The following is a 19,167-nucleotide window of genomic DNA, read 5'->3' on the forward strand; positions in this document are numbered from 1 at the left end:
CTGGCGTTTTTATTTACCACTACAAGGCACTAAATAATACACATTGTTCCTATAATATTTATTCAAGTTAAGCGGAAATCAAATTAATTTGTACTGCCGCCAGTTTAAGGGATCTAAGTTCTAATTTAGTAAATATTCATTATCTTAATCCATCCATTATCTGCACCGCTTATCCCTTAGTAGGGTCGTGGGGGTGCTGGAGCCCATCCCAGCTATCTTCGGGCAGTGGGCAGGGGAAACCCTGAACTGGTTGCAAGCCAGTTGTAGGGCACACACGGACAGACAATTTGCTCGCTCATTCACACCTAAGGAAAATTTGGACCGGCCAATTAACCTGACATGCATGTTTTTGGAATGTGGGAAGAAACCCGAGTGCCCGGAGAAAACCCACGCAAGCATGGGGAGAACATGCAAACTCCACACAGGAGGTTTAATCTCATTACCTCAGAACTGTGCCGCACACGCGCTAACCACTGCGTCGCCGTGCTGCCCTTCATTATGTTAAGATTCTTTACATTCTATTTTTAATTCAGAAGTGGCGGAAAACAAAATGATCTGTTGATGGAACAAACACTGGAATTATGATTATTTAGCATATTTTACAGGTTGACACAAACCTGTCAACCTCAGGCAATGGGACCCCTTATTATTTATTGCAATTCCCTTTGTTAACCTTACAAAAACAACTTGGAACCTATTTGTTCACAGAAAGCCAGACAATGTAGAATGAAATGAAATGATCTGCATTTATATAGCGCTTTTCAAGTCCTTCCAAAGCGCTTTACAATGTGTTCCACATTTCCCAATAGCGGCCTTGCAGCCATGTAAGGCTGCTAACCTGCTTATTGGGGGTATTGGGGGTTCAGTGTCTTACCCAAGGACACTCTGACATGTAACACAGACGAGCCGGGATTCGGGAGAGCTCTACCTCCTGAGCTACTGCCGCCCTATAATTAAATATACTGCCACCTACTGATATCGATTACTATTACAGTTCCTCGTCTCACAGCACAATTATGTACCCCAATATAATTGGTTGAATAGACTTGGCCATTATGCTTCACAGTTTATTAAAAAAAAGTACAAAATTGTTATATGGAGTACACAACTTTTTGGGTGGTTTTGTGAATTCTTTAACAACGCGAGATTTGATCTTGCGGGCGAAGCTCCAATTGTAATGCCAAGTTATTAAAACTAATATTTATGTGCTTTACATTTTACTCTGGCCAACTTAAATATGCAAACCAATCGTGTATATTTTAAATAAAAACATGATATTTTATTTGTTGTACAAACATCTGTCTTTTACGGTATTTTGTCGAACAGTTGCCACACTTACCTGTTTGCCACGCCTATACGTCACTCCCCAAACACGCACTCCCTCTCACAGATCCCGGAAGTAAATACAGAGCGGCCTCGGACCGATTGCAATCTCCGGATGATAAACACATTATCTTTTTAAAACCGACGAAAAGACAAAATGAGTCCACCATTCTCAAAGGTCTATTGATTTCACGCTGCCGAGCAAGTTACAGTAGCCTTCCGTGCACACTGTTGTGCATCATGCCGTTTTGGAGAGTCTTCGTCTGTTTTCTCCTTGTTGTCCTTCCGGTCACAGGTAAGTGAATAACCCTTTTTTTACGAGAAAACATTAACACAATGTCGGCTAAGTTATGTTGGTAGATGGTCAGTGTGTGCACGTTACTTTAAGAAAAGTAATAAGTCATAATTACTCACTACTAAAAGCAACTAGGGTGGAGCAGTGGTTAGCGCATGTGCGGCACAGTTCTGAGATCATGAGATCAAACCTCCTGTGCAGAGTTTGCATGATCTCCCCGTGCTTGAGTGGGTTTTTCCTCCCACATTCTAAAAACATGCATGTCAGGTTAATTGGCTGGTCCAAATTGTCCCTAGGTGTGAATGAGCGAGCGAATTGTCTGTCCCTGTGTGCCCTGCGTGAGGGCTCACAACTGGTTCAAGGTGTCCCCTGCCCACTACCCGAAGATAGCTGACCCTACTGAGGATAAGTGGTGCAGATGATGGATGGATGGATAAAAGCAACTAGCTACCAGGAAAAGTAACTATTTACGTTACTTTTACGTTGCGGTCATGGACTTTCTGGACAATTTTACAGGCTTTTTTGCTGTCATGCACTTTCTGGATGAATTTTTTTTATTGATGTTCACTATGTCTGGTGTAATGCTACCCAATGCTAAATCTAGTGAACCCTAGTCACTCTGGAAGGGGGATTACCACTTGAGATTTTCCTCGTGCTGAGCTTTTGAGTTTTTCCTTGTCCGCATATTGGTTTAGGATCAGTGGATGGTGTAACTGTAACCTGTGCAGTCCTTTGAAAAAAAATGTGATTAAGGGCTATACAAATACATTTTACTTGACTGAAAATAAGTTGTATGTCAAGAAATTTAAAAAAATCTTTGAGCAAATACAAAACACCGCGGTGACGTCTTTAAACTGAGTTTACTCCTAGGGATGGGATTTTCGACTTGTTTTTTCGGCTCGCCTCACTAAAAAGAGATGACTCTTTCAGGCCTCCAACAGCATTTCAGTTTGTTTTACATTACCGATTATTATGTATAGCCCTGCGCACACCTAGCGCCAACCGCAGGCGACGCCTCTGGCGATCGTCATTTTGCCTCTCGCATCAGGTGTACGCAGACACTGTTTGGAAGGAAAACGGTGCGGCGACTGTTGTGGCGAGTATCAAAGAGGTATTATATTTTTGGCGGTCGGTCGCCAAATTGTTCAAGTGTGTGAGGTAGCGGGAAAAAACGCGTCTAGCTGCATCCGCTTTAGATACGAAACACCGCACTGACGTAATTCACCGGAGTTTACTTTTATCCTAGATTGGAATTTCAGACTGTTTTTAGAGAACCGGCTTTTTTTCGACACTGCTCACTAAAAAGAGTCATTCAGCTCCCAAAGGTCTCTTTAAGTTGCTTTTTAATTGTGTATTAATATGAATTACTTAGGGGCGGCACGGGGGCTTCGTGGTTAGCGCATCCGCGGCACAGTTCTGAGGTCATGGGATCAAATCCAGCTACCAGCCTTCATGTGCGGAGTTTGCATGTTCTCCCCGTGCTTGTGTATGTTTCCTCCGGGCATTCCAGGATCCTCCCAAATTCCAAAAACATGCATGTCAAGTTGATTGGCCGGTCCAAATTGTCCCTAGGTGTGTATGAGCGAGTGACTTGTCTGTCTGTGCCCTGCGACTGGCTGCCAATCAGTTCAGGGTGTCCCCTGCCCACTGCTAGAGGATGGTTGAAATGAGCTCTGGCATACCCGCAACCCTACTAAGGATAAGCGGTGCAGATAATGGATGGATGATTACTTAAAAGGATAGAAAACAAAGGAAAATTAACACGTAAACGATAACACTGAAAAACAGGAAACATAAACTAAAATATTCATAAATCAACAAAGAAAAAGATATAATACAAAACAATTTTAACTTTTTTATACTCAACAAAAGTATTGTCAACAACACAGAATCCCAGAAAAAAAATGCATTTTCACCAAACACAAGAGAAAAATAGGGTCTCAAAAGGAACACTCTTGATTAGTAGGTGGCCGGCTCCTGTTATCCACCTCATAGAGCCAGTTCGTCTTTAACCGACACAAGTCGATAGACGTCACATTCACCAATTTGCCTTTTCTTTCGGTGCATTAGTTAATACTGTATTTGTAAACACTATTTATCTCTATGGTATGGTATAAACAACTTTGAGGAAAGCAGAAAACCACGCTTGTAAAAACAGTGTCAGGTATGCAGGGGTACGTTGCAGTTAGCATTCTTTAGCCAAAGGCATGCGTAGGGCTCAACATTATGCACGGAATGACTTAAAATGGGGTAAAAAGATTTTTATAAAAAGACAAAAATGAAAAAAGAAACGAAAGCAAAAATACAATATCTAAAGGAAAGATTTACATATTTAGATAAAATTTAGATAAAAGAAGACATAAATAACAAACTTTATATTTTTATAAACAAATTGAAGAACACAGGAAATATTATTAAAATATTTATTAATCTACAAAAAAAAGATCAAATTCAAAACATTTTGACCAATTTTTATGCCCAACAAATTTAAAGTCAACAACAGAATCCCCAAAAAATGCATATTGACCAATCACTTCCAAGAGCTCAGAGACGTTTCGTTCGCGAACGACACAAGTCGGGTACTGTCAAATATCGGACTCACATTTTTCAGTCATCTGCCTTTTCTTCGACGCATTGGTAAAAACAAAATTTGTAAATTGTGATTTAACTATACGATAGTTCCTATTTTGAATTGTGACATGATCTGAAAAGACGTCACGCAAACAATTCGGGGGGGTTTGGAAAACCACGTCGCTAAAAACGGCATCAGGTGTGTCAAGGAGGACACGCCTCTGTTGGTGTTCTGCAACCAAAGTGACGCGCCGCTTTTGACCAGCAGTAACGGTAACATCGTTGTAAAAGCAGAAAAAATAATCAGTAAAAAAAACGCTGTTACGTAACGTCACTCACAGTCTTTAAACATCTTGTGTGAGGTCAAAATGGAAAGGGAAGTGTCCTTTATCATCTCTTCCAATTGCTCAAACTTTTACAACTGTCCTTGTGTGACAACTGTACCCGCTCTCCCATAGTGGCTGAAATATGTGCAAAAAGTCCAAAAACTGCAATGACGAAGCTTCCCATTTCATTGAAAAGGTTGATGCAGTAGGCATACATCAGGTCTAAGTGATTGAATATTTCACAAAGCATCACAGAAATGTAAGCAAAAGCAGTTTGTGTGACCAGATTGAAAAGCATGCCTTCATTCTCTCTCTCTATTGACTCCCAGGTTTCCAAACGCTGCAGTTCTCGCCTGACCGAGGCACTACTGTCAAAATTAGCAACCGGGTCAAGGGGTCATTTTGCACAGTGTGTTCCAGGGGCACCCGCAATTGTGAAAGGTCACTCTCATTAGAAAGCAATAAACCTGTCTGGGTGGAATTCAATTGCTCGCAACCTGAAAGCGTATTCAGAGTGGAGATCATCCGAAATATAGGTAAACGTTCTCTTGCCTGATCCTCTTCTGTCTATTTAAAAACTCAAATTTTAGCACAGTTGAAAAAGTTTGCTCACTGACTGGTGCTCACTATTCTAAATGTCTCTATTTAGAATGTACCGCACAGACATGTAATGATGACATCATGCGAGTGGACTCGGATTTTGGTCCCTGGTTGGGTTTCCACTGCAGGTTCACCTGGAACCTTAAATCCTCAGAATCAAAGTCGATCCAGGTGAACTTCCCAAAGTATGGGATGAAACAAATATCCCCATCTGAAGGCTGTTCTGATATGCACGCCTACACCTTAGAGACCTTTCAGAATAAAGGGACAGTAGTCATTGGCAAATACTGCAGGTCGGGCTTCATAGGCAGTGTTCAGGTTTCGAACCAGGGTAGCTTCTTTCTGGATGTGCCACCAGGCCGGGCTGTTCAAAGAAACTGGATTACTGTGTCTGTTGGGGAGGAAATCAAATGTAAGTCAGCTTCATGAAATCCAAATCCTGATGCAGTCTTTTATTTTTTTGTGTTAAATCTATTATTTCTTCTCATTTAGCTCTTGCCAAAACCACATTATCCTTTCCACGTGACACACATGGTCTTCACTCCACCGAGTTGCTCTCTCCTAACTACCCTGAGAGTTTTCCCGATGATGACACGATGGAGTGGCACTTTGAGATGCCGGATAAACAAATGGCAATGATTCAATTCCCCAACATCACTGAGCCAAGTTGCCTGAAGAAAAAAACGGCAGTAGAATACCACAGCAGGGGCAGACAGGCGCTAGTGATGCGCCTGCAGGACACTCAACCAGTCCAAAACCAGGGAGACTTTTCTTTAGTTCTAAGGAATTGTGAGATGAACAGAAAACAAGACAGTTCTAATGGACTCTCCTTGAGACTCAAGATGACATTGTCAAGTGAGCCAGGTATGTAAATAAGTTTTATGATTAACGTAACCATATTATGTGCATTTCATTATTATTAACCATATATGAATGTTTTCAATTGGCAGGGAATTTTTTGTATGTGGATTTTTATTTGGGCACTGCACAAAAACAACGTCAACCAATAATTAATAAAAGGAAACTATCGACTATTTGCTGAAACATGTACATATGCCCAAATGGATGCAGATGAAGCAGATGGCTTTAAATGCCTCTGCTTATTTCATTTTTCTTGCAGGAAAGACACTCAAAATCAATACAATAAAACCCTACCCAAGCCTGCAAAAAGGGGGAAAAAGAGATCTCAGGCCTGTGATTATACTATGGAGCAACTGCTTTATCATTTAATATTTAAAAAAAAACCTCTTGATTTGTTAATTTTCTTTTGCGTGTATATATTTTTAAATTTATATTACTTACATTTTTAAAGCCCCAATGTGTAATATTGGATTACTAGATGGCACTGTGTTGTCTGGTACGAACCAGAGCTAGTGATATGCGGCAAAGCATAGCGGCAGGATGCCGGACAAACATCGTGCCGACCTTAGTGGGGATTTATCGGTCTAAAAGAAGTACAATTTTTTCTAAATAAAAATTTGCATTGCTATGATCGCTTATGTATTTTTGCACAATATTCAAATCAATGTTTGTTTTTTACTGAATGAAAATTTTGTTTGTACCACTAGGAGGCACTTAATATTACTCACTGTCCTTTTAAGGTCATCATCTGAATTATTCCTTGAATAAATACGTATGGCTTTGCAATGTTGTCTGAGCATGTCCAACCTTGACATTATGGATTCCCCTTAGATTATAAGTGTCTGTAGAAAAACAACTGTTGACAATTTGTTGGGAATTGCTGATTACTTTCTTTCTATACTAATAACCGTTTAACTATTTTTTAATATAAATTATAATTTTGGGGGGCGGGGGAATGGGGATGTGGGTGATGACATGGCATGATTCCACCTTTACATTACAGTGCTAAGATAATAGGCTTTTTGAGTAAAATATTGCATAAAGATGAAAACGGTATCATTTTGAGCTGTTCTGCTTAACCACATCATACAATTCCTGCTCTTGGTTATTTCAAATAGGAAGTTGACTTTATCACCACACATAGTGTGGGTGCTGTTTTGTCTTTGCAAATTACCCTGAATTTATAACAATTTCATTAGTGCTGTCAAAGTTAAAGCTTTAGCGTCAGAAATGGGGCTCTCAAGCAGGATTAACTCAGTTATTTGCAGGTTTAAGGATTTAACTCAGATTTAAAACATTATAGATTGGTCCTTTGTCTGGGTACTGTTTAGTTTTGCTACATTACAGACTGGGAGACTGATAGAGATACAACATGTTGTGGCAGGTGACAACATTTTCTTTTCTGATTTTCACTTGCATGGCAAAATATGAAATGCAATAGACTGCTGTGTGACAAAGTATTTTTTGTTTATCTCCCTGTTAACATTAAAGGCCATTTTCTTATCAAATGAGAAAATACTTTTGAGACAACCTAAGTGTAGTGACAATGTTCAACTTTTTGGTGCCCAGGGGGCCGCATGTTAGGAAAGAGCATGTTTCCTCATAGCTCAGTCATGAATGATAGTAACTCAGAAGGAAAAGCCTTAACTCTTTCACAGTGCCAGATGTTTCTCTCAAATGGGAAGTGCCGGTGCCAGCCAGTCTTTTCCATATGGAAGGCCTACAGAAAATGTAGCTCTGTAGCTATAAAGACGTAGGACACGTCAAAAGAAAGCTTGAACCCTCATTTTTATTAGAAACAAAATATGCTTCTAGTTGCTTAAAATACAAGAACTGAACGTTGCTAAGTTTCTTGAAAATACTTGTTTCCAAGAAAACCTCTGAGAAAAACGAAAGGATACATTTCAATCAGAACTTTGACTGTAGTGCTTTTTTAGAAATATATATATTCGTGGTATCTACAATATCTAAACAATGCTTCCCATAAACACAAAGACACTTTCCTTGCAAAATAACATTTTATTGCAAGAACATTTACCTTATCCATGAACGAAACATGAACCTTGCTAAAACGTTGAAGTTTAAAGAGTCTTTACCTATATTCTTAATTTTTTCGCCATACTACACGTACTGGGCCTACACACTGACATACGGTGTATTGTGATGGATACAGGAACTAAACTGGGCACCAAGTGTTGACAAAGATCTGATCAAAGTCACTCCTGCCTTCTGGTGTTGATTTATCATACTGATATAATTCCTAGAGGCTTGATACTACCGGAGGGGCTGCGCTAAAGCCTTAAGAATAGTTAAAAAAAAATAACAACAAACACAAACCTGTTTTTACGTTTTGGCACTAAAGGAAAATGCTTCTGAAAATGTATTTATACATAATGGCACTGAATGAGTTAAAAGACAAGTGAGATCCTGCTTTTCTTATACCTAAATTAATGCACAGGAAATGAGTCATCACATTGGAATAGATTTTTTTTTTCTTGCAGTGTTTTGTACTGTGGACCTGAAGAAAGTCAAGACCTTATCTGTGCATTTAGAGAGGCAGAAGCTGCCCTCTATGTGTGAAATGAAGAAGGACTCGGTGACAATGCAGAAGATCACAGTACCCTCAGGGATAGTTTCTCTATTGTCTTTTCAGAATTGCCGACCTGAAGACATCAATGTCACTGCTAGTGGAGTCATTGGTAAATAAAAATTCTGTCTTTTTTTCTTATTTGTATTATTTGTTTTTCAAAACATTGAAAGCAGTTGTTCTCAAATAGTAGGGCCGTCGCCCCAGGGAGAGCGCGAGGCTCCGTCAAGGGGGGCTCGGGCGTATTTGACCTTTTTTTTTTTTTTTTTTTTTTTTAACTTTCTCAGAATAAAGTGCAACTGCTCCTTTATTACACTAGGGCGCAGTTCCATTGTCTTTTGCAGAATGTTTCGTTTACATTTTGCCTCCTCGCGGTGCATTAAGCACAGAGTGTAAGCATTGATTATGAAGTGTAGACACAAAGTGTAGAAGACACTCAAGTGACCCCCATTGAAAAAATTTTACCACGGATGCAGAGAGGGATTGGATAAAGAGACAAACAAAAGTCTCCTCCCGAAAGCTAAGACAAGGCAGTATGTCAAAGCGTATGTAGAAATTCACTGCAGTTTGGTCACTTTGAGTCTCCATAGTTTGTATTCTTTCTTGTGCTTTGTTGCGCTCTTTTTTTGTAACATTTCCAGATGCGCCTTTTGAAAAATTAATGAATGTCTGGGGTCGGGAACCTTTTTGACAAAGAGAACTATGAAAGCAAAAATATATTTATTTTGTTCCTTTTCTTTTTCTGTTTTTATTTTAAAGTCATACTATAAATGTTTAGACAAAAATTCAACAAAACCGCAGAACCCGCTTTCCAGAAAGAAGCTAAATCTTCTGCACATTTTATTTCACTTTGTAATGTTTGATGATTTGATAAAACCTATGAAATAATAGGGTCCAATATGAACAAATACACTACTTTAAATTTGTCTACCAACCGCAAAGATTATTGAGGCTCATTCGGACAGTCATTTTTTTCGTATGTAATGGTTTCAAAACAAGGTGCGAGCAGAATTCTCTCGTAAAAATGTCAGAAAATACTATTGAGGTGTGTGCGCTACGTGTGCAGAAATCTGCCCAGCCCTACCACTCAACCAGTCAATTTGCTGTGGGTGCTTGGCTGGCGTTTTCGGTGTTTGCAGTTTGTTCTGTGGGTCTTCATCTTAAAGTGTCTCAACAATGAACATACATTGTTTAATGAGCTTCCATCTATAGGATTCCCTAGAGAAGTACAGCCAAAACGGTCTGTTGTTATTGTGTACTTGAGTTGAGACTTTGCTGCATACATTCTGGTCTGAATCATATATCTTCTGCGTGTGTTTGCCTGAGCATACACTAAAAGGGGTCAGATACAGAGAAAATCAGTATGACGCTCATTTTATCTTCGAGCCAGACTTACCCATGAAAAGAGCCATACCTGGCTCGCGACCGCACCTTCCCGGCCCCTGATCTATGTTATTGATTTCCAGAGAAGTTTGGTCAATTTATGCTATCATTCTCATTTTTGCACAGCTTGCAGTCGACTTAAAGATTGCCCAAGGTTTCCGGTGCCACTTGCGGTGCCTTCCTTGCCCCGCTGCCTCCCGTCCAAAGTCAAGGCTGTGACGTGGAACTTCCGTCCCCCTCTTCACGGCAGTGTTCAGCTGACTTCTTCAATAGGACCCTTGATGCAGTCCTTGCCGGGTCAGCTTTGCAACAACAGCATAGTTGCTCTGATGGAGGACGACGGAACCACCGTAACACAGTTGTGTCCTGAACAACAGGCCCATTCGAAAGAACAAACTGTAGATACCGTGAGTCCAGGGCTTACTTTCTGAAGTGTTCTGTTCTTTTGATTTAGTGATTTTAAATTCAATTCACCTAAAACCAGGGTCGGCAACCCGCGGCTCGGTTGCCGCATGCAGCTCTCTAGCGCTACGGAGTGGCTCCCTAGCACCTTCCCAAAAATGTCTACAAACTGAAAAGAATGGAGGAGGGACATATATTTTTCTTACAGGAAGACAAACATGACATAAACTAACATTTTTCAATGCTGTAAAAATGCATAAAATAAATATTACAATTCAACTCTGGGTGTCACTACGTAACTATCAGACAAGAGGGAAATCAGCTCCTTCCCTCGTTTTCCTCCCTCACGTCTAACTGTTAAAGCAGGTCTAAGCCTGTTAACGCCTTTTAAAGCGACAGCGTTACAATTTAATGCGGCACTCCTAATTTCAACACAGAAGTCACATTAAACGGGTAAGAGCACAATGCTGTCATAATAAATTTTTTAGCAACAAAGTAGATGTTTTCATTAAGCGATTTCTGATTTTTGTTAGTATATATATTGAATGACACTTGGGGATATTACTCATTTTTTGTTGCTCAGGGTGAGGTTAGGTGCTTTTAGTATCAAAAGAAAGAGGCATAAGGATGCTGCTGTGTTTTACCCATGCACTGACTTGTTTGACAATTGCACAGAAATCAAACTTAAATTGCATTAATTAATTAATTGATTATATTTACTTCACCTCATCAAAAGGCTGCTGTTTTATTTGTATAACTGCATGCTTCGTTTTATTGCACTCTCTGTAGCTTAGAAAAGGGTTATGCGCGTTTCAATTTGTTGTTTTTTTTAATCCTCAAAATGAAAATGTTTTTAAAAAAATGATCTTTATTGCATTTCTTTGGTTTTATCAAAGAAATGAAACATACTGTAATTGTCGTTAAACTTGAGGGGGTATGCTACAATAGCATAACCGCAAGGTGCAACATTCTCCAAGGGATGCCCTGCACTAAACTTAGTAGATAATTGTAGACTAATATAGCTAATATAGATACACGCAGAAAATGTTGCACTCATTATGCGGCTTAAATAAGGCTTTTCAATTTTAGCGGCTCCAGATTTTTTTGGGGGGGTCCAATATGACTCAACATTTTTTATTGCTGACTTCTGACTGTTATGCCCATAATTATACTCTATGCCACTTCTGTCCTCAGGGAGCCATTCAGCAGGTCCAAATCCACGACAACGTATCCGTCACCTTCACCAGAGTGAATGGGACAGGATTGACACCATCCGTGAAGCCTGTATTGATTGCAAGCCTGAAAGGGGATATAGCAGGTTAAAAAATACCGTTTTTTGAATTATGAACAGACCTAATTTTTGGCACAGTAAAATCTTGGGCGCAAAATGAAAAAAAGTGCATTTTCGGTTATAGCCGAAAATATAACAGAGCCCAAATACTGATGCCCAAAAACCATGCAACCATGTCATATCATATCAGAGCTAACTATCTACAATCCAGCATTTTTAATTCCTAAACATGTATGTTAATGTGACATTCAGTCAATTTGTTTCCAAAGTGTAACGGCTGGTGCTAAGCTGTGTGCAAGAATAGTTTAATTTACCACTATTCTTATCTCACTATTAGTGTGACTCATTATATAAAAAAAGGTTTTGAAAATTATTCCCAGCACCAGTTTCATGTTTTAAAGCTTAAAAATCATTAAATTGACTGTATAATGTTTTTGTGGTCACACTGTGTAAGAAGGTAATAAATGTTATTTATTTTGGGTAAAATGTTTCTTTAATATGCGAATTTAATATATTTTTAACTTGTTTTTCCAGTTTTACTATATTTTCATCTTGGGTTGTTTTTTGTTTTAGAAAAATAATAAAACAGAATACTTATCATAAGCAAAAAGCATTTATGAGTGGAACAAAAAATGTTTTACTACATGTTTATTAAAATCAGCTAAGTTATGTGCAAGATTTTTACTTTATTCGATATATTTTGTCATGCAGTCTTAAACAATTCCAAAATAAGTTATTAAGTGTACTGTCAGACCTCATTGACAGAAAAAAACATATATATTTATTTGATGATGATGATAAAAATAATAATAGTAATTTAATCCGCCATATGACATAGATGAATGTTACAGTAGGCGAAAAAGAAAGCGAAAGTGAAAATACTGAATCATGGCATACTTTTTTGCAAAGATAACATTGGAAAATTTCCTGCTGCACACCAGACCATGTCTCACAGCACACTGGCACAGTGGTGGAAAAACACTGCAGGTTGGGACTAGTGAATTTTCCTGCAGGGTTTTGAGAAGTAATTAAATTGAGATTTTGTATTTTATTTTTTAAATAAGAATCTGGATTTCATTTTCAAAAATGGTTATTTTCTATCATATCAGACAACCCTACTTGCCTTAAAATGCATTTTGAACCCATGTAAACACAGTACTTGAATTACTTGCAAAAAAATATTCAGGAAAAAGCCGATATGAGATTCTGACTGTGTGATAACAGTCAGCAAAAATATCAGTGTCACAGCATCTCACTGAACTGGTCTTGGTCTCCTTTCTCCATCACAGAAAGGTACATTTTCACAGTCACCTCACAGAGAGACACCAGCCTCCTTTTGGCGACGCCTGGGTGGCCGAACGGCATGAAGTCCTATGCCACCGTTTCTTGGATAGTCACACTACCCCCAAAGATGAAGGCACACTTGGAGTTCACCAATCTCAGCCAGCCCAAGTGCGCCAACCGCCACACCAACATCCGAGTGCAGAGGTTTGACAGCCCGGAGGAGGATTACAGCCGCAGGGAGGATGAAGCGGCCGAGGACATCAGCGTCACAGAGAGCTTTTACCTCAACATGTCCAACTGCATGCCCGAGACAGGACAGTTCAGTGTCATTACGAGGCTTACTATTCAGGAAGGTACGTTTTGCAATTCTGTTCACCGGATTGTTCCATTTTCAAATTCAAGAATGTTCATCGTTGGTTTTTCCTAACTCAGACCAGTTATTGATCATCATTGTGAGTGTGGTGGCTGCATTGGTGCTCCTTTTCATCGCCGTGCTGGTGGCTGTCTGTTTGATAATTAAGTAAGTGTGTTATATTTTTCAGCATGCAATAGTCAACCATATAAGCTATTGGTGAGTCAGACTGGGTACCTTTTGCATTTGAGCCAGGACCATTGGTTTAAAGGACATATTTGTTTTCCTATTACGCGTGTTTGAATCAACATCCAGGTTGCGAGACGAGAAACAAGCACTTTAGTGAGCCGTTTGAGATTTTTATTACAATAAAAAATAAAAAAGAATGCTATGAGGATTTATGTACTGTATAATGCTGTGATGTGCGCTTTCAAAACGGCTGACGATGATTTATATACCAAAAGGGCGGAACACGGATGTTAGTGGATAACTCCCCAGGCACCAGGTTCACACCAGTCCTCAGTTTAGACTGACTCCTGTAGGTTGTTTGATAAGACTCAAAGCCTCCCTCTCAACAGTAAACCAGAACACCACTTTAAACAATGTAGAGACTGTATAACAACTAGATATATGGCTATATTGTAGAGAAACGTGAATGAAACAAGATGTAAATAAGTAAGTCAGTTCAAGTGAATGGATGATTATAAGGCATATTAATTACCACTATACTTACGTGATTGAAATTTTGATGTGATGATTTTTTCATAACGAAAAGGATATACCCAGAAATCTTACAATTATGAGTATACCCTCCTGACTACCAGGGAAACAAATGTTGTCCAAGCACATTACTGCAAAGGAAATCTTTTAATTTTTTATTTTTGTTTTAAAGCAATCCTATACAGGGGAAACGGAACGTCATCGTAAAACAGTCAGTCAAACAAAAGAATCAAAAAGTCAACTTGACAAAGTGTTCAACATAGACATAACTGTCCCTCATCATTATACTTTGGTCTACATTATGCTTATTTTGGATGATACTTCAAAAAGCCGTTCCCTATCTTGGAAAGGCAAAGAAAAATCCTGCACTTGGAGCACATAACATATGTTTTACTGTTGCAGCCAGATTGGCACACCTTGATTCACATGGTTTATCTTATCTCTGAAGGAGGCACAGCACCATAGTGTCTCAGAGTTGCATTTGGCTGTGGTTTTCATTTTTGATGTGCGGGAGTGTAGTCATCTTTGCTGTGACTTGCTTCACGTCCTGCCTGGGCTCAAGCAATTAACCCTTCATGATAGAGCAATTTGAACTCGAGGAGCTTTTGTTGTTTCATCCCCAGACACTGGCAGTCACCCTTATACTGAAGCCATGAGTTAGTGATTGTCAGGTCAAAAAAAGTGGAAAACTGCATGCACTGTCCATTTTAGTGTAGAAACTCAACATTTGATATACCAAGTCCACACAACCCATGTTAGTGTTTTACCCCGCAATTGCCAGCGGCCTTGACCATTGGACACAATTTTTCTCTTCCTTGGAAAATATTTTGCGTTTGTCCTGAGGTTCAATCACATTGGCAGATGATACCATGACCACTGGCTTTTTGTCCAACCATGTTATGACAGCAAGTTCAGGTGTGTATTCTATCACCACCATTTCTGCCGACCCTCTTTTTTTGGAAGTGCTCTTCGTCTGTGATCTTGCAGTCCGTTAGGCCTTGGGGTCCATTCACTGTCATTGCTTTCGTCATCAGGGTATCAAGGAGGCTGATTGTTGTAAAGTAATTGTCAAAGAACAAGTAGGCGCCTAGGAAAACAGACTCTGTCAATTGAAGAACAACTTGTCCCCCGATGCTCTTTCCTCCTGTAACTGTGAAAGTCGTCTTGCTTTGGTAGACCACAAAATCCTAAACTAGACCAGTCGGTGCAGGCTAGAAAAATATCTTTAGTCCAGTTGGGTTTGGTTTGCCCGGTACCTACAGGGACACTGGGCATCGACCAGTTACAGGAACCATTTGCTCATCGATGCACAATTTTCCTGTTCTTGGCAGACCCAGACATCCTTGTCTTACCTGAGGGGCCTAATTCTCCACAAGAGAACACGTTTGTTTTGTTTTTTATCTGAGACACCAAGATCGTTGACCAGCTTGATGGAGTTTCTATATTTATAAAACTGATTTCTGGTCTTGGATTCCGCCATTTTTTACTCTAGTACTTTCAATACATTTGAATATTTGGATATAAAAGAGCAAAATGGATGAAATAAGTTCAAATGTCCACTAGAGAGGGCATTATTTGAGACACTTAAATACGGGGCTCAAATACATTTAGAATAACTCAAACAACACATTTTTGTGTTCATAAGAGTCTTTTTAATAAAATGCCAACAGCGTTTCAAGACAAAATGTTTGATAAAAAGTTGAAACACTTAGTTCTACTCTTGCCATAAAAAGTGCTTGCACTGAGGGAAGCCATTTTCTTTTACGGTAAAGTTGAGGTAACAAAGCTCCACCCCTACAAATTTGATATCGTTGGTAAGAACTGATTGTCCTTTATAGAGCTTTACAGGAGTTAACGTGATGGGATGACTGGGTGGGAGATATTTAGGCTTAGAAATGTCCTCTACAGAGGATAAATTTTAACTACTGGTAGTCTGGAGGATATTCACTGACCCTTTCAATATTTTACCGGTACCCCATTCCTAGTAATTAGAGGCATTACAAATTGAACATTTTTGAAAGTTTATAAATGTGTTTTTTTCTCGCTATCAAACAGGAAAAAGAAAAAGGCACTTAAAGATCAAGTTTCCATCTACAACCCAAACGGCACCAGCTTCCTGCCAGGACACAACGGCTTCCCCAAAACCCGTGAAGACAATGAGTCTCACGTGTACGCCTCCATTGAAGACACGCTTGTCTACACCCACCTACTGAGAAAGGGGGAAGAGATGGGCATCTACTCGCAGTCAAACACATACGATTCCTACACGGGACAGGAAGAACCTCCTAAACACACAAACAAAATGGAGACAGGGGTCTACCAAGAGTATCCGTCCTCTCAGAAAGCACCCCCCCTTCCAAACAGGCCCCCTAGCCACAACTTTACCCTTGTGGACAATGAGATTTACCAGAACCAGCCGCCCTCTGAGGGGCACTCGCCCGAGTTGAATACACAGCGGGAACCAAAGAAAGGAAACTGATCGAATGCAGGATTTTCATTGGACTTTTTTCAACTGGGGTCTTAATCTGACTTGCAGGATCTCGCCTGTCTTAACTTGGGCTTCATGGCAGCTTGCTTTGCCCATGCAGGTTCTTGCACAAAACTAGATGTACATGTTCAGACTCGCCTGTTGCTTTTGTCTGCTTTCGTCTAGAGCGGCATCTCTTGAGAAATGAAAACTGAATCATCCAGTGTTGTGCAGTGAGGTATGTGTGTGAGGCAAGAAGCGTTATGTAAACTGTAGCATAGCTAAAAAAAACTTTTATGGTCTTACTCACAAATTAAGTCGATGCAATTCTCTTTTTGATTAAAAGCATCAATAGGAAGGCAATCCTTGAAAAGGGAAAAAAAAAGTCCATGCGGCAAGAAAGAAAAAATGACTGGATGGCTCATGTTTCTGTTCGCTAGCTAGTACTATCACTAATTTTATTGTTTGGGGCAGAGGTGTGCACCAAATTAGAATCTTTGGTCTCACTATCGCCCTCTGCCATGAGGCAAGAGAATTGCCTGCCTCATCCTGCATCTGCAGACACGCAGCAAAGTAATATGTTACATACGAATTTTATTAATAATATTCATGATGAACTGTGGAATTACAGCAATTTTGAAAAAGAAAATCCAAAAATTGCAAAGTTAAATGAAAGAGAACTAGATGAATAATCTGAAAATATAAAACATTTTGAATCATTTTTCATTGTATCTTTCTATGATGTCACGGTAGGCACAACCTCATCTGCCTACCCTGACTGCACATCCCTGGAATGACCGCTTATTAGTAATGATGACTTATAGTAAAGATGCATGTTGTATATTCCCTTGAAATCCGTTTTAGTTCGTCTTAACAACAACCACTCATAGTTATGTGAGTGCAGACTAAACATGCTGCTATGCAACTAATGTTTGCCAAATTAAGTGCATTTCATTCTTTTTTGGGGGTAATTAAATACATATCCTAAGTTGTGGATTACATTGTGGCGGAGGTGTGGAGACGCGCTAACCACTCAGCTGCCGTGCTGCCCGGGTCATATTATCCATCCATCCATTATCTGCACCGCTTGTCCTCAGTAGGGTCATATTATAAAAAAAAATAAAAAAATTCTCAACCTACGAGTAAAAAAATGCATGTAATATGATAATTGATGTATTTTTGCAACTAGGAGGCGCTAAATGGTACACACTGTCTCAGGAAAATAGTTTACGGATGTACTATTATATTTCATGGCTTGAAAGGCCTCTTCAGGAAGTGTACATTTTTCTGCTTATTGACGATTTTGCAAACTTAGCTTGTCCCGATGGTGCTTTTATTACAAGTCTCTCTGCTGGAAACCTACGTGAGCCACTCCCCTGCGGCCCATTGCTCGCTGGTAGCCACTGTTTATGTTGGCTACTTCAGATAATGTCAATAAAACCCGCCGAGTTACTCTGTGTCACTTATCTCCTGCAGCTGGTCATGCAAATAAAATGTGTTGAATCATTTCAATTTCATTCTCTGGTTCCTTCATTGTTTAATGCTCTTTTTCACTTACGGCTGATAGACCAGGGGTGTCAAACTCCTTTCAACTCAGGGGCCACACGATAGAACAAATATTCTCTCAGGGGGCGGACTAGTAGATTAGAGAGAGAGAAAAAGAGAGAGTGTGGGACAAGGAAAGAGAGAAATGGAGAAAGAGAGAGAGAGAGAGAGAGAGAATGTGATAAACAAAAGAGATAAAAATAAATCGTAAGAGAGAGGGAGAAAGAAAGAGAGAAAGACATCCAGAGAGAAATACAAAGAAGGAAAGAAAGAAAGAAGGAGAGAAAGGGGAAGGAGCAAAAAAGAGAAGGAAGGAAAAAGAAGAGGAAAGCGAGAGAGAGAGAGAAAAGTAAAAAAGGAAGAGAGAGCAAAAGAAGGTAAAAAGACAGAGAGGGAAAAGGAAGAGAGCAAAAGAAGGTAAAAAGACACATAGAAAGAAAAAGACAAAGGGGAACAAAGAAAGAAAAAGAGACAGAGAGTGAAAAAGAGCTAGTGAGTCAGAGAAAAGGGAGGAAGAGAGCGATCGAGGGAGTGAGAGAAAGAAATACAAGTTTTTGAGAGGCACCCGGCTTTGGCAACATCAAGTGGACATATTTCAACCTGCAGCTCGTTTTTCTCTTGCGCTTCCCTCAACGTTGTCTCGCCGGCCGGATTCAATCCCTGAGCGGGCCTGGTCCGCCTGTTTGACACCACTGTGATAGACCATGAGTGCAGAAATAAAACAGACACAGTTGTGAAAATGGAACTCATCTTTGGAAAACCTGTTGTTCAAAGAATGCAACTGAGTGACTGCCGATGATATCTTAAAGAAAAAAAAAAGAGAAGTCAGTTTGAGTGAGATCTTAAATGACAATGTCGTCAGCCGGGCTTGGAAGAAATAACAGGCAGCATTACATTTACTCTGTGACATTTACTTGGGTAAGTTTTGGACATTACCTACTCATGGGAGTATTTTTAAATCACTTTACTTTTTACCATTACTTAATTAGATTTATGAAGAAGAAACAGTACTCTTACTCCGCTACATTATGCTTCATTAAACCTGTTACTAAGTAACTATTATTTCGATATACGAATGTTTGTTGTATATCTTTAATATTTCTGTAGTATTTTTGTGGTATTTTTGTGATATTTCCATAGGAGAATTTTTGTAGTATCCT

The 19,167-nt window shown here is 39.5% G+C and overlaps 1 protein-coding gene across 2 annotated transcripts; it reads left to right on the top strand.

Moving 5' to 3' along the window:
* Nucleotides 1-1,398: 1,398 nt before the first annotated feature.
* Nucleotides 1,399-17,968, top strand: LOC148371597 (CUB domain-containing protein 1-like). 2 transcript variants are annotated; one of them, XM_088326135.1, is made up of 10 exons: nt 1,399-1,618; nt 4,845-5,051; nt 5,165-5,527; nt 5,608-5,979; nt 8,478-8,675; nt 10,073-10,353; nt 11,543-11,666; nt 12,929-13,276; nt 13,356-13,443; nt 16,051-17,968. In XM_088326135.1, the coding sequence occupies exons 1-10, from the start codon at nt 1,564-1,566 to the stop codon at nt 16,472-16,474; spliced, it is 2,460 nt and encodes an 819-aa protein (XP_088182261.1). In that variant the 5' UTR covers nt 1,399-1,563; the 3' UTR covers nt 16,475-17,968. The 2 variants fall into 2 exon arrangements, with proteins under 2 accessions (XP_088182261.1, XP_088182262.1); XM_088326136.1 differs by lacking the exon at nt 1,399-1,618 and adding an exon at nt 4,649-4,774.
* The last annotated feature ends 1,199 nt before the right edge of the window (nt 17,969-19,167 follow it).

This window comes from Urocampus carinirostris, chromosome 2 (assembly GCF_059441175.1).
Source record: "Urocampus carinirostris isolate Australia breed hairy pipefish chromosome 2, RoL_Ucar_1.0, whole genome shotgun sequence".
Classification (NCBI taxonomy): domain Eukaryota; kingdom Metazoa; phylum Chordata; class Actinopteri; order Syngnathiformes; family Syngnathidae; genus Urocampus; species Urocampus carinirostris.

Excerpts from the sequence above, each read along its gene's own strand:
- LOC148371597 (XM_088326135.1), top strand. The coding sequence starts at position 1,564 with ATGCCGTTTTGGAGAGTCTTCGTCTGTTTTCTCCTTGTTGTCCTTCCG. Across the intron at positions 5,052-5,164 it reads GGAGATCATCCGAAATATAG|AATGTACCGCACAGACATGT; the intron begins GTAAACGTTCTC and ends GTCTCTATTTAG. Across the intron at positions 11,667-12,928 it reads CCTGAAAGGGGATATAGCAG|AAAGGTACATTTTCACAGTC; the intron begins GTTAAAAAATAC and ends TCTCCATCACAG.